General features: G+C 41.2%; 1 protein-coding gene across 1 annotated transcript; it reads right to left on the reverse strand.

Annotated features, from left to right (window-relative positions):
- Nucleotides 1–4,887: 4,887 nt before the first annotated feature.
- Nucleotides 4,888–6,195, reverse strand: LOC137504683 (uncharacterized protein F54H12.2-like). The gene has a single exon (XM_068233266.1). It carries the CDS (start codon nucleotides 6,193–6,195, stop codon nucleotides 4,888–4,890), a length of 1,308 nt encoding a protein of 435 aa, XP_068089367.1.
- Nucleotides 6,196–14,619: the final 8,424 nt, after the last annotated feature.

The following is a 14,619-nucleotide window of genomic DNA, read 5'->3' on the forward strand; positions in this document are numbered from 1 at the left end:
GTGCGGTACTGTCTGCTATGGGCCTGTCAATCTGCTCACTACCGACACACGGTGTAGAATTACCAGGTGTATGTAGCGTTTGTGCGTTAGGCTGATGAATGTCGACAGTAACAACTTTTTGTGCTTGTCTTCGCAGTGGTCTGTCTCTTTGATTGGGGCTTGTTTGATTGTTCGGGGGCCCAGGAGGTATAACATGTTTGTTAGAAAGCCTCTTTTTTCTAGCGTGTAGAGAACGCCTGGCTGTATGTAACATCTTTATAGCCCGTTTTAAAACTCTAGACCTTTTGCTCAGACGTGTTTTATTTGTTTTTTTCAGGAGATTGCCAGTAATACCACTACCCAACATACATAGTCATGCATTGTCACAGCTATCTTTTTCATATAACACCACATATCTCATCAATTTGTCGTGCTTTTCACGTACCTCTCTTAAAGCGGCGGCATTTGAGGGTGATGGTATGGCTGTTTGTAAAATATAACTGTTCCAAACACTACATAATAAATCATTTGCCATAGCACTCACGCGATGATTATTACTTCCCAAATACTCCAAGTCCTCCTGCGCTTGTCGCCCCCATAGGGCATAGGTTATAAGTTGCGGGAGCTGTGTTGGTGCGCTTGTATTTCCTGTTGCATTTGGTGAAGATCTTTCCCATAGGCCTTGGGTTATAAGCGGCGGTGTGTATGTAGGGCTAAATGCACTTGTTGTAGGGGTTGGGGCTGTAGCGGCCATTTCTGAGGCATCACCGTCTATTCTTTGACGTTTGGCATCAGGTGTCGCAAAGATTCGTCTCTTTAAATTGTCTGTCTCAGCAGCTGCTGTGGGCGTGTCCTGAACGACGCAAAAAGCGGTGTTTAGTCTTTTGTTTATTGGCCCACCCCCATATTTGAGATGCGGTGGGTTAGTTGTGTTTTCACAAATCGGTGATAGCGGCGTTGTCCTTATCGGTCCATTATTCCTCTGTTGCGTAGTTGGCTCTCTCATGACAGTTGATGTTGTGGGTTGATTGACCATTGATGGGGGCGTCTGTCTGAAGGCGGACAGCGACGCATTAATTCTTTTGTGGTTCTCTTTTAATTTTTTTGCTACAAGTAAAAATAAACAAAATATAAGAATTAATTACACCGCCAATTGCCCAACCAGACACAATGCATTAAAGCTTTTAGATCTCATAAAAAGAATCACATTACATATTTCAGCTTAGATAAAACATACACTTACGTGCATTAGGAACGGCTCCGCCAGTTTTCTTCCCCTGCCCTCTTCCTTTTGGACATGAATTCGGTTTACTACGTCTTTTTTCTGCGCATGATTTCGGTAACCCACTTTTTCCTTCTGCAAGTGCAAATTAACAAAATATAAAGCTCTATAGACAACACATTTACTCCAAACGATATTTCACATTAAATATTACAGCCTGCATAAAATGATACTTACGTTTCTTAGTTTCTGTCACTGGTGCGACCTCTTCCTGTGTGACTGTTTGTGTCACCGATCCGTCCTCATCCTGTGTATCTGTTAAGTCAATTAGGTCGGATTTCACCACAATCCTGCAGGCTGGCGTTGTAGTGGTTGTTGTGCCTGAGGATATTACAGCTGATTCGGCATTAGTTGTTACAACCCTAAAAGGGTCTGGAACTAAAATGAAAAAAATAATAATTAATAAAATAAATATAAATAGGTCATTATACGCAAACCATAAGGCTATTTACTGCGAGATATACATATTTAAAACACATTTAGCAATTTTAAAAAATCGTAGCACGCGCTTACTGTTTATTTCTCTCTCTGGCGCATGATTGGCAGATTCATGAAAACTCTCAAGCACACTCTCTTCATCGAACACTATAGTAGAGAGAAAACAAACATTTTTTTTTTTATAATTGTAGGTGGCTATTCGAAATTAAAAACAACACTGTACTACCAAAAACAGCATTCATATGTAAACTTACACATCTGCGAATCTGAGATGTCATCATAATAACCGTTCCATGAGCTGTCAGGAAAGTATTGCGCCATCTATAAATATAAAAATGGATGCTGTAATTGTCCAACATATTATAGCAAATTACTAATATTGGGTACTACAGCCATAGAAAAAAATACAAAAGCTTATAGAAACCTATAAGTATTCTGTACACACAAATTTTCCAACAATATCAAAAGCCAGGCTATTTATCGTTGCTATGTGCGTAGAAAAAAACACAACAACCATAAAAAACATTAAAAAAAAAACAAACATAAAAAAACATAAAAAATACTACATCCCTAGAAAAAAATTAACCACAAAGCATATATAGGTCTATAATTGTTTTGTGCACATATATTACCGTTTTATACGCACATATCTACCAACTACATAAAATATAGCTATAAATTATAAAGTATATACACACATATAATTATGTTGCAAAAATATTTGAAATCAATAGATATATATATTTGTGCTTGGGGGGAAAAAAAAAACAAAAAAAACAAACATATATAGGTCTATAATTGTTTTGTGCGCGCATATTTACCAACTACATAAAAACATAGCTATAAATTATAAAGTATATTGAGGAAAAAGAAAAAAAAAACTAACCTTCTTTCCTTAGCTGTAGAAAGTTCTAAAGCACGCGTTTTGGTAGTCAGCGGTAAACGATGTCGATGGGACCTTTGGTATTCAAGGTTGCGACGGCTTTGAGTGTTTGCTCCAAGCTGTAACTTTAGCTTTCTTGGTCCGTCTTATTTATGCTAGGTCTATCATCTTATCTGAATTCGGCAGCCAATAAAAAGTGCCCTTTTATTTTGTTGCGTAAGCTACAACCCCTCTGCATGCTTTTTGCTGAGTGGTCTAGAAGACGTGCATGCTTTTTTTTTGCTGAGTGATTGCTGAGTAGCCTAGAATCCACGCGGGGGGGGGGGGGGTGCTTTTTGTTGCGTAATTGCTGAATGGTCAAACACACTACATAAATAAAATATGTTATATTCAAAGGGGTATTCTCTTTGCTGAATTTGTGATAACCACACAAACTGTATAGAGATATTTTATTTCTCTATTAATAATTGTATTGACTACTTTTCAGATTATTTAAAAACTTACAGTGCAAACCTACACACACACCTTTTATTAAAAATATTAAATATACCCACAGAGCATCTTAACTTTACATGTTGTATGTAATTGTGGATAAATAAATGCTATTTTATTGGCTATTAGTAATCCCATTTAATTTAAAGAGTAACTGTCAGGCTGCAGAAGCTAATTTAAACCTCTATTCTCCTGTGTTAAACAGTTTAGACAGAAGCCAAAAAGACATTACTAAAGATAAAGATCTCTCTTACATTTAATGTGTGCTTATCAGCACATCTAAGCTCCTAAGGAGGACGCAAGCCGCATTCCATACTGCAAAGCATTCTGGGGCCCTCCCCTCGGCTGCTAAGGAGAAGACGGGATCAAGTTTCAGCAGCTTCTAAAGCAGTCCAGCCACAGCACAGATAAATCTCCGGGAAGATTACTCTGCAGGAGTCCGCTATTGTTCCTAGCCACATGGCTCATTAATATTCACTGCACACTGTGTTATTCTGTACGAGCTGTTCTGTGATCAGAAGCAGGCAGGACATGACGACACATTTGGCTTCACAAACATGGAACCTGCCATGGGCTGTCAGGAGCATCATTCTCTGCATATACTATATACAAATTCTGTGAAATCCAAACGTGGACAGTGAAATGCATATGTAATGTAAGTACAGCCAATCTTTAGCTACTGATATATGTGTTTATTTTCTCTGAGACCTTATACCTAACAGCTCCTCTTTAAAGATTGATTCTCTATTAATAATTTCATTGACTGGCTTTCAGATCATTTAAAAACCTGCCAGGTAACCCTAAACACGCCTTTTATTTAAAATATTAAATATACCCACAGACGATCTTAGTGTTATATAATTTTGAAGAAATAAAGTCTATTCTCTATTAGTAATCACATATAATTTAAAAATTGTGCACTTTTTTTTTTTTTGCCCATGTGATATTTTGCTGAGTGTAATACAAGCCTTGTGCTTTCTTTTTGCTGCGTGTGGGGTATTGCACAACCTGTATATGGATAGCCTTTTTTGCTGTGGATTGTGTTTTTTTCACAGCGACACCCTGTGTGTGTGTTCTAATAACTTAAAACAACTCCCAACCATAAGCTCAGAGTAGATAAGAGGTGTTATCTAAAAATACTGATCTTGCATTTTGCAATGTGTAGAGGGTTGCTGATGACAGAACAAAAGACAGACCCTCAGATGTGATGAAATTACATTTTTTTATTAACCAAGTTTATTGTACATTGTCAAAATAGCATTCTGTTCATTTAAACATATTTATTGTACGTTGTCAACATAACAAACACATGATTGATTGTAGTAACAACAGTTCATTTTACTTTTTAATCTACGACCCACAAATGTTTGTACAAAAGCGTCATTAGCTTTAAAATTATTGTCAAATTTTTTCAATAACCCTTCTAGCTTATATCCTCTGGCTAGGTGATGGAGCATATAAACGCAGTAATGCCCACACACAGCGCTATCTGTAGACTGCAGCTGTTTATTGTTATAGGTGATACAGTCAGAATTCCTGTTTAAGAACTGTATGAAGTCCTTAGGAAAGATGATATTATCTGGCGACAGTCCATAACTGTCAAAAAAAAGTGATGTATCCTCGTTCAATAACATTATTAAAATCCAGTGCTGCCCCCGACGCGAAGAAGGATCTGTATTCACAATATACGCAGCGGGTCTCTGAACGATCTTATATGTCGGTAAAAAATCACACGGTATTACACCTCTAAAGATTCGTCTTGCGCAAGAATCGGCTTTCACAGCGTTCTCGATTTCAAAATTATTCATTATTGTTAATAATCATATAGAACTTCTCTTTTATGGTTAATTTCAATAACGTTATCGTTTAAAGAGTACACAATCATGTTCAGGGTTGTTGGGGTGGGGTCGGAAAAACGTAGTTCTGCCCTCAGGTTACCCGTTTTTACTAGAGAAAAATGCCCTGATCCCGCTTCTTGATCCGGCGTTGTGTCAAACGCGAACAGGGTGTAACCATTCATGTATTCCGACCTGTCAAACGATAGTGCGTTGTCAGCTTTTTGTTTGCCTGTGATGTGCACCAAAGACATGTATTCTCGGATGGCGGCTTCTGCCTGAAAGTTAGGCTGGAAAGGTTTTGCAGGTATCTGTTGACCGTCTAAATACAGGCAGGCATAATTTACATTATAGTGACCGAACTGCAACGGATTCCTCTGGTAACTTCCAGAAAATTCTTCATTTCCTACCAGAGCGAGTATCACGATTTTTAGTATATTGCCGAGAAATAGATTTTCATGGTTGGAAATTCGTGTCCCGGCCGGTATGCTGTATACTTTGAGACACGCCCGGTCAATGGCGTACTTTGCGTTAGCGGTTAACAGCGCCTGGCTGTGACCGATCCTCACGGCTGGTGAGACTTGAACCCTTTTAATATATAACGACGCTGTTTGTATCTGCACTTTAAACGCCTCAGCTTCGGCACTCATAAGGCAAAAAGAGTCTTTATTCCTGGTGAGTTTAATCTTCAGGTCTAATCCATTCAGGACCAGCTTTGGCTGATTAAAGACATCGGCGTAAATTGGACCCACTAGTTCGACGCTTCTGGACCGTGTTGTAAATTGCGCTCTTTTAATGAAGCCTGCATTGTTACCGTCCAGCGCACGGTCATCAAAATGTCCCGCTGTATCCTTATAGAATAAACCGGCTGTAAACTGTGTCGCCAAAGTCTGTGCGTTATAGTTTAGAAGTGTTTCTATATAGGCTCTGTAGGTATACAGATTATCGCTTGTAGATATTAATCGATCGCCGAGTGATATATCTAGCTGACTGAAAAGACTGGCTATAGGGTAATTAACCAATGCTACACGAGCGCCATCTTGCAGGAGCGTGTTGTCCGCTTTAAGTATTCGGCAGGTGATATGTAGCAAGGTATTATTTAAGTTGTAATAATATTCGCCGCTTCCGGATATAAAGAATTCCAAGGGAGTGCCGTCAGCTATTGCGGCGATAGGTTGTATTTCTACATAAATAGATTTTTCAATACTTGTTTGTGTCGGTGGTATTTGAAAGATATCCAATTCTGATTTGGCATACTCGGTCGAGCAGTCGTGCACGAAAGCCATGTCGCCGATTAAAAGATGTCGCCTGGTGAACGAGCTGGTGATTTCTGTCTTCTGCGCTTCTTGCGACCATTGGTTTTATTGAGAAAAGGTGGAAGAACTATGCTGTCAATATGTCTTTTTCGTTTACGTTGTTTTTTGCGTATATACACAACACCTGACCCGTCCTGGTCTTGTTTTGGCCTGTTTATTCTATCCAACACCGCCGTTGACACTGTTGCGACAGCGTCTTTGGCGATATTTCTGGCTGCGGTTTTCACATGCGGCTTTACAAGTTCAATGCCTTTTCTAAACAGAGGAACAACCCTACGGAATAACCCTCTGAATAGACCTGCTAGGCCCGAACCATGCATAAATTCCTCTCCCTGGAAACCTTCCAATCCATAGCCCGCTTGCGCCAGGTAATATCGCGTGTAGATATTCGGGTCTCCATACAACTTCTGCGACAACATTTCAATTCGCTGTTACGCGCCGTTGTCTGAAATGAAGTCTCACAACGGATTTTCCGTACTTAAACCTAACAGGTTTCCCTTGATCGGTTTGAATTGAAATGGTTACTGAATCGAAGTGGTGCTTGCAGAGCGGTATATAGTCGGGTCTGCTGTATCTTTGTGTGCTTATCCCGCCACCTTTCCCGCTGATTTCAACGGTCCTTAGTAATTGAACGTAGGCATCCCCTACTAGCTGATGTTCTATTATATCTGTGTACACAAAGAGTGTATAAAATCCTGCTCTGATATCGGGGTAGAATATTTTGGTGTTTTGGGGTGTTTGGCCCTGATCTGGTTGGTAGTAAGGATGGTGACCGGCTTTTAGAAGTTTCAGCTGATCAGGTGTTGGTACAGGTAAACCTAATATATGCCCCAATTTTTTACCCGGTATGAAAAAGTGTGTGGTTGAATTATACAGGCTAACAGTTCTTTCCGCTTCATCATAGGTCAATTTAATCTGGTCCAGGGGTAGCTTTGCTTTTTCGAGTCTATGATTAACTCCTTTGATAAGATCGTCGATAGTGTGATAATACCCGGCTCTAACATAATAATCTCTTAACGGTTCTCCACGTTTCCCGGCGTGAAAAATACCCTCGGGCACTTCAAAGGTATACCATGAATGCGGATACTGTATTTCGGTGATTGCTACTTCCCACGCGCCACGAAGGTCCACAGATTTAGCCAATTTAGTTGTATAGGTTGAGATGGTATTCTCTGGGTAAATTTTTGATGAGGCATTGCACGGTAGTGTAATAAAAAAGGAATCCGTCTGCATATTTTATATTTCGGTCAGCTGGTTTTCCGGAATCCACTCGTTGAATTTTTCAGGGTATCCGAGCCACTTAACTAGGTACAAATTTTTACCCTTCACTCGTTTTTTTCTTATAATTTTTTCTATCCGATAAATTCTGTTTTTATGAAGCGGCACTTTTTGTAGCTCATCATCATAGAACGATCCCTCAATGACTTCCCCAGCCAGATCTCTCAACTTATAAAGAGGCCTGAGACCTCTGGTGTTGATAGCTTGTATTGTAAAGATCTCTTCCGTGTAGCTTTGCTCATAACCTTTTGTAAATATACTTTTATAACAGGAAATTCTCACGTGGTCACCAACTGCAAGCGCCGGCTTAATCTTTTTAACACACGTATAATCTTGGTACAGATTTTTCCAGATTAACAAAGAATTGTTTTTTGTAACGGACGCCGGCTTGCATCGTATAGAGGAGTGGTATGTGTTATTATAACTTGTTAAGCTGTTTTGTAAATTATCGATGTATCGGTATGTATTTCGGTGTCTGAGATAGCGCCACAGCTTGGTTTTCAAAGTGCGATTAAAACGTTCTACGATGGCTGCCTTGACTGTGTTTGTTGTAAAAAAATGTTTTATTCCACGCTCTGCACAAAGCTTTTTCATAGGTTTATTCATGAATTCTCGACCTCTGTCGGTTTCTAGTTTTCTGGGTATTCGATCGCTAGTGCGAAATATGTACTCAAAAGCCTTAGCCACAGTTCCCCCAGCTTTATTGCGCAGCCCAACACACCAAGCATATTTAGATAAAACATCTATGACCGATAAAATATATTTCACACCGTCGTTGTAACTTGAAAAATCTATCATAGACACCAGGTCAGCCTGCCATTGGGCGTCTATATCTGAGACAACAATTTTATTTCTTTTAATCTTCTTCTTAGCAGGCTTGTATAAAGTATATGTGTCTTGTCTATTAAGCCAGTTTTTGACAGCTTTCCTGCTCAATCCATACTTCCGAACAACTCTATGCAGGCTGTCGACACCGCCATAAGACCCGGCGGCTTTTAAATTATAATAATGCTTTCTCAAAATGTCTTTGGTAGAAGGCATTTGCCTGCTTGTGCTTTGCCTGTCAGTCATGCTTAATATATGGTGAGGCGGTGTTTCACTGTGTGGGCTGGGGCAAGAGTGTGACAAAGGGGCGGGGAAAGGGTGTGAAAAAGGGGCGGGGGAAGGGTGTGAAAAAGGGGTGGGGAAAGGGTGTGAAAAAGGGGCGGGGGAAAGGGTGTGAAAAAGGGGCGGGGAAAGGGTGTGAAAAAGGGGCGGGAAAGGGCGTGAAAAGGGGGCGGGGAAAGGGTGTGAAAAAGGGGTGGGGCACCTGTCACTTTGAGTTTGATGTGACATGTCTAAGTACTCTACTACTCATGCAAATCAGATCAAATCAAAACTAATGTAAATAACTTGCATAACTGTCAGAAATGAGCAACGAGACAGATATAACACCAAATAACAGGAATAATACTATGGGCTTGATTCAGTAAACGGTGCTAACCCAGTTAGCATGCCTAAAGACTTTGGGCGTGATAACTAGGGTGCTAACTGGGTCAGCACCGTTACTAAACTTACATCGCGCGCAAAGTCCCACACTAAAAACTTTGTGTGCCCACAGCGTGGTGTGCGCGAAATGTCGCATCGCGGTGCGACGAAAATGGTGCGTTGATGCGCCTATAAGGTCGCATTGCGTGCGACTTTAACGTCACATGGTGCGACATTAAGGTCGTACCCAATGCGACCTTATAGGCGCATCGGGTGCGCTGTTTTTGCGGTGCGCGTGCAAAGTTTTGCGTGCGGGACTGTGCGCGCGATGTGAATTTAGTAAAGGGTGCTAACCCAGTTAGCACCCTAGTTATCACGCCTAAAGTCTGTGAATTTATCATGCCTAAACTAACTTTAGGCATGATATAGGGCTTTTCACAGGCGTGCTAACACTTAGCACGGTTTACTGAATCGAGCCCTATGAATCTTACACCTCCAGTTCTAGCATAAGTAAACAAGAAAGGTATACATGAAGTAGTATTGTACATAATAGTGATATTGGAGGTGGTATAATGTTTAATAGAACACAGTATGTGTTTGCGGGTTATGTAAGACCTAGAAAATGGTGACTGTTTCTAATAGTGGTCATCCAGGTAACTGTCGCAATTTCTTCTCCATGCTAATATTAGTTGCAGCTAAAGTCAGAATTTGAGTTAAGGAGGGTGGATTTATAGCACACCAGTTGGATGCAATCTGATGATGGGTAGCACAAACTATCTGGGATATCTCTAAGTGGTGCGGTGAGGGAATGATAATCAAGTCCTACATGTTGCACAGCAAGTTGGAGGGCTAACACAAAGGAGGCCCATATGTGAGAAGTTATGTGTATGTGTATTTCCTTGCAGAGGGCCTTTATAGGCTTGTAATTCTAGAATATGTGGGATAACGAACCTAGAAAGCCACAACCTCTCCAGCAGTCGGGAGACTGATCTGCCTTATACTTGGATAAGCGTAAGGGAGTAGCCCACTGGAGTAATATATAGCAGAACAAATTCAAGTAAACAAATCTGACCAAAAGAAAAGAAAATCATCCTGATTCCTCCCCCCTCTTACCCTCTAGATAGTAGGTCCACGAGCGACTAATGATCGATGTCAAGGTTCATAGGGGCATGGTCCAAGCAGTCTACTTGTCCATTATTTGACAGGTGTAGACAGTGCTATATAATTATAGGAGGAACACATGGTCAGAAAATGACTAGGCCCTATAGTACGGAAGGTTGTTGTAATGTACGCCACTGTCTAATATTTACAGTATAATATTAATGAGAATGTCTAAAACAATATACTGCCTGGGCATGACAGTAAAGCCCAGGAGGGTGTGTTCGCTGATCCCCCCCCCCCAACCTGCTCAAAGTCGTTGTACAGGATGGGGTGTAGCTAGCCCTCAATAGCCTAGAGCACTGTACGCTCAAAGTTGTCCAAGCTATCGTTAATCGAAACACTTGGGGTTAGATGTATAAACGGTATGACTGGTGGCTAAATATTTTTGGATTCGCTTATGACAGAGAGAGGCAGTGTGGGGGGAGGCAGCCATAGCCTAGCTCCTGTTTTTAAACGGGGCTTAGGCCTAGTCTCTATAATAATCCATAAACTTCTATTTTTGTCATATTTCCTGTGTTGCAAAACTGCCAGATTCTTTACATTCACAGAGTGTGTTAGACTTTACATGGTACTGCGCCTGAGAGACTTCCAAGTACCTGGGTCTCCCAGAACTAGTGTTATGGAGGTTAGAAGTAAAAAACTGTGTTACGAGTCATTCACGGTCCTCATATTTAGTATTAGAAGATTCGTGAATTTATGCTGAGGATGAATATCAAAATTGGCAGAACAAAGATTGTGCCAAATGTTTGCATCTGGGGCATGAACTGCCCCCTATTCAAGTTACACCAGGCTGGACTTGGGCCTGTCATAACCCCTCCCAACTACAGTGATGGTTAAAACACGACACGCTGAGCCCAGCATCCTGTACCTTTAATCCGATGTTGAAATAATAATCGACGGCCCGCTGGACATGGGCAAATTGCCTTACTTATTACAAAGACTCTATAGCTTAAACAGACTTCCGCTAAATGAACTTTTTTCAGACATTCTATCCAGTTTCCATCTCTTACCTATTTCTCTCCAACCAATCTGTTCATCTGGCAGTTATATGTATCTGGCAGCTTTAATGTATATTGCTGTGTATAGTTTTACAATAAACAAATGATTTAATCGTTCCCATGTTGCCCTGTTCTGGTATCTGATTGTTGCTACAAAGAATCTGCCCTCAAAGGAGACATACTACCGCATTGTTTTATTTTCTTCTTATAAATTGTTGATTGGCTAGTTAAAGGAATACTATCGATTCACATATTTTTTTCAATTGACACAGGAATTGTTTGGGAAGTGCTGCTAAGTACTGGTGTATACATTTTAGTAGCAACTTCTTTGTTTACTGTTAGCAAAATACATTCAAAGTTTACTGACGCCAAAACTGACGGCTGACTGAGCCATGAGGAGAGGGGAAATTCCCCTCACACTTGATCAGTTAACTCTATGTGTAGCTCTGTGTGTGACAGAGAGAGACAAGACACAGGAGCTGCAGCTGTTGGGAGCTCTGTTTCTGACTGACGTGTCTGAAGAGAGCAGAGGAAATGTAACTGTTTTTGCTTTCAGAGTTTGATGTTTGATATTTGCTTTCTGTAGTCTGATATGCAACTCTGGCTGTGCATTGAAGCAGACACCCTTTCTGCAATTGATTTGTCCCAATATAGCTAAATCCTACCCTCAATAAATTACAGTTTTTGCCACTGATATTTACCATGAAAAGTAGGAAAATGTTTACACAGCTACTTAGACATTATTTGCACACTGTCATTTTAGAACACTTGGGTATCGATAGTATTCCTTTAAGTTGCAAATAACCGTTTTCTTCCTTCTAGGAATAGCTAGTGGGAGACTCTTTGTTCCCTTAAAAATTGGAGTGATGACTGTGAAATTACCCAATTTCGAGTGCAAAATCAGTACGTTTATTTTACCGATTGTACATACAATTGAAATTGTTCATGCATGGGCACCATCAACCAATCTTAAAACTTTGCTGGGCACACAGTGGATTTGCCTCCAGAAGTCTCTGGTGCATGAGACCTGCACGGCAACTGTGGCGCATAGTAAGGAGGGATCGGTGGGTGGCTGTCACATTACATTTTTGGCAGTGGTGCGACCAATCTTTAATGTCAGTTTGTTCACCGTATTTCAAGCCTTCGGATGAAGCTATTCCCCAAACGGTAACAGTAGCAGATTAGAGGGGATTGGCGTGCTTTGTCACGTTATCATCTGTGCTCCAGCAACCAGTCTTTTTGACATTAGCTTGCTCACAGTCTTTCAAGCCATCGGATGTGACTATTCCCTGATGGTAACTGGTGCAAGTTACACGGGGTCGGGGGGCTGAATTGTCACATGTTCAGGGTGATTAGCAAGGGGAAAACAAAAAGTTTGCATACATACAAGTTTCACCCTTACAGACTTCATCAGGAGCAAATACAAGGTGGTTGGATAGTGTACTGGTTAAGGGTCTGCCTTTGACATGGGAGACCAGGGTTAAAACCCTGGCTATGGTCAGTATCTATTCAGAAAGGAGTTCAAGGCAAGACTCCCCAACACTGCTGGGTGGCCTCTTGAGCAGGCATGGTCGGAATAGCCGATTTCCGTTTCCGGCACAATTCCGCATTCCGACATATAGAAATTCCATTACCTTTCCATTCCGACGGTATACCGGGGCAGTTCCGCGGAATTCCGTCAGAAAAATTTTAAAATCTCTCTCTCTCTCTCTCTCTCTCTCTCATGACCCACACTACATGCTAAAGCTGGCGGTAGCATAAACCATACTTCCATTATGATCAATTCAATAGAAAAAGTAGCATGATTAAGGATTTGTACTTTTTGAAAAGCATGCTTATATACCATAGCTGGGATTTGAACCCAGGACCTAGTGTGTAGTAGGTATCTGTCTTACCCTCTAGACCAGGGGTCCCCAAACATTTTGGGTTGAGGGCCGGGACAACATACTTCAGACCGCTGGTGGGCCGGAGTAAACATAAAATGATGTAGAAGTCTTTGCGGACCAGACAGTGAAGCATACCCTGTGGGTCATGGTCTAGAGGGTAAGACAGATACCTACTACACACTAGGTTCTGGGTTCAAATCCCAGCTATGGTATATAAGCTGTTTTGAAAATCTGCAATTCCCTACTGCGATGGATGGATGGAGAGAGAGAGAGAGAGAGAGATTTGTAATTCCGCGGAATTTTCCGAGCATCCCTACTCTTGAGCGTGTCCCAGTGGCTGCAGCTCTTGAGCACTTTGAGTCCAACAGGAGAAAAGTGCTATACAAATGTTTGGATTATTATTATTATTATTATTATTATTAAATACAAATATGTAATTCAAAAGACCACATAGAGACCCCCCACCACATCAAAAAAAAAAAAAATCCCCCAGCGACACACTCTGGTCAGAGTTGAGTTGCTCTGATTTAGCACAGTTTAAATATGGTGACGAAATGTATTTTTCCAACCCCAGGGTATGTACGCCCCCATGTAACACACCTGGAAAACACTAGTGAATCAAATTGAAAAAAACACTGAATTCAACACTAGATTTTTATAAAATGCTTTTAAAAACATGTTTATGTGTCTCACCCCATTAAACTAATTTTATAATAGTACTAGTGGATTTTTTTTTGTTTTATTTCTATTTTTTCCTTTCTGGATAAAAAGGGCCTAGAAGTAGTTACCTCTACTTATTTACTTGGGTGGTTATTTTGTTAACTCCTTATTAACTACTCTAAGACCGATCCACGCTAATGGGCATGGCCGCGACGGCAGCCCCAGGGCCGCCTAATGCCAATTGGCGTCAGGTTCTGGAGCCGGCTACTGAAGGAGATCGCGGGCAGGAGGCGCGCATCTCCTTCTCGGGGGGCTATTGCCGCTCAGGAGACTGGTAGACGGCGTGATCGCCGTCTATTTACATAGTATAGCGCTGCGATCAGCAGCAGCGCTGTACTGGGGACAGCCGTGTGACACGGCTGTCCCCTGGGGCACAAAAGAGTGATCGGCAGTGACAGGCTAAAGCCTATCACTGCCGATCCCCTGACCCCCACAGGTTTCCAAATTTCTTGGTTGGATTAGGGGTTAATGAGGTTATGGAGGTATGCTACACTTTAAAGACAAAAAAAAAGAACAGGAAAATGAATATTACTTTATCATTTGAGTGAGGTGTTGTAACTCTTTGCTAGAAGGACAACTGAAGTGAAAAATATATGGAGGCTGCCATATTTATTTCCTTTTATACAATACTAGTTGCCTGGCAGTCCTGCTGGTCTGTTAGGATGCAGTAGTGTTTAAATAATGCCAGAAACAAGCATGAAGCTAATCTTTCAGATCTGACGATAATGTCAGAAACACCTGATCTGCTGCATGCTTGTTCAGGGTCTATGGCTGAGGCTGGTTTTACACCAGGACGTTGCATTTTAGGGGACATTAAGGTTGCATAACGTGCCCCTAACGCAACGCCTGGTGCTCTCTGGTGTGGACGTCAGAGTGAGCCGCGT

The sequence above is a fragment of the Hyperolius riggenbachi genome, chromosome 4 (genome assembly GCF_040937935.1).
Source record: "Hyperolius riggenbachi isolate aHypRig1 chromosome 4, aHypRig1.pri, whole genome shotgun sequence".
Lineage (NCBI taxonomy): Eukaryota > Metazoa > Chordata > Amphibia > Anura > Hyperoliidae > Hyperolius > Hyperolius riggenbachi.

Coding starts and splice junctions, on each gene's coding strand:
- LOC137504683 (XM_068233266.1), bottom strand. CDS start 6,195: ATGGCTTTCGTGCACGACTGCTCGACCGAGTATGCCAAATCAGAATTG.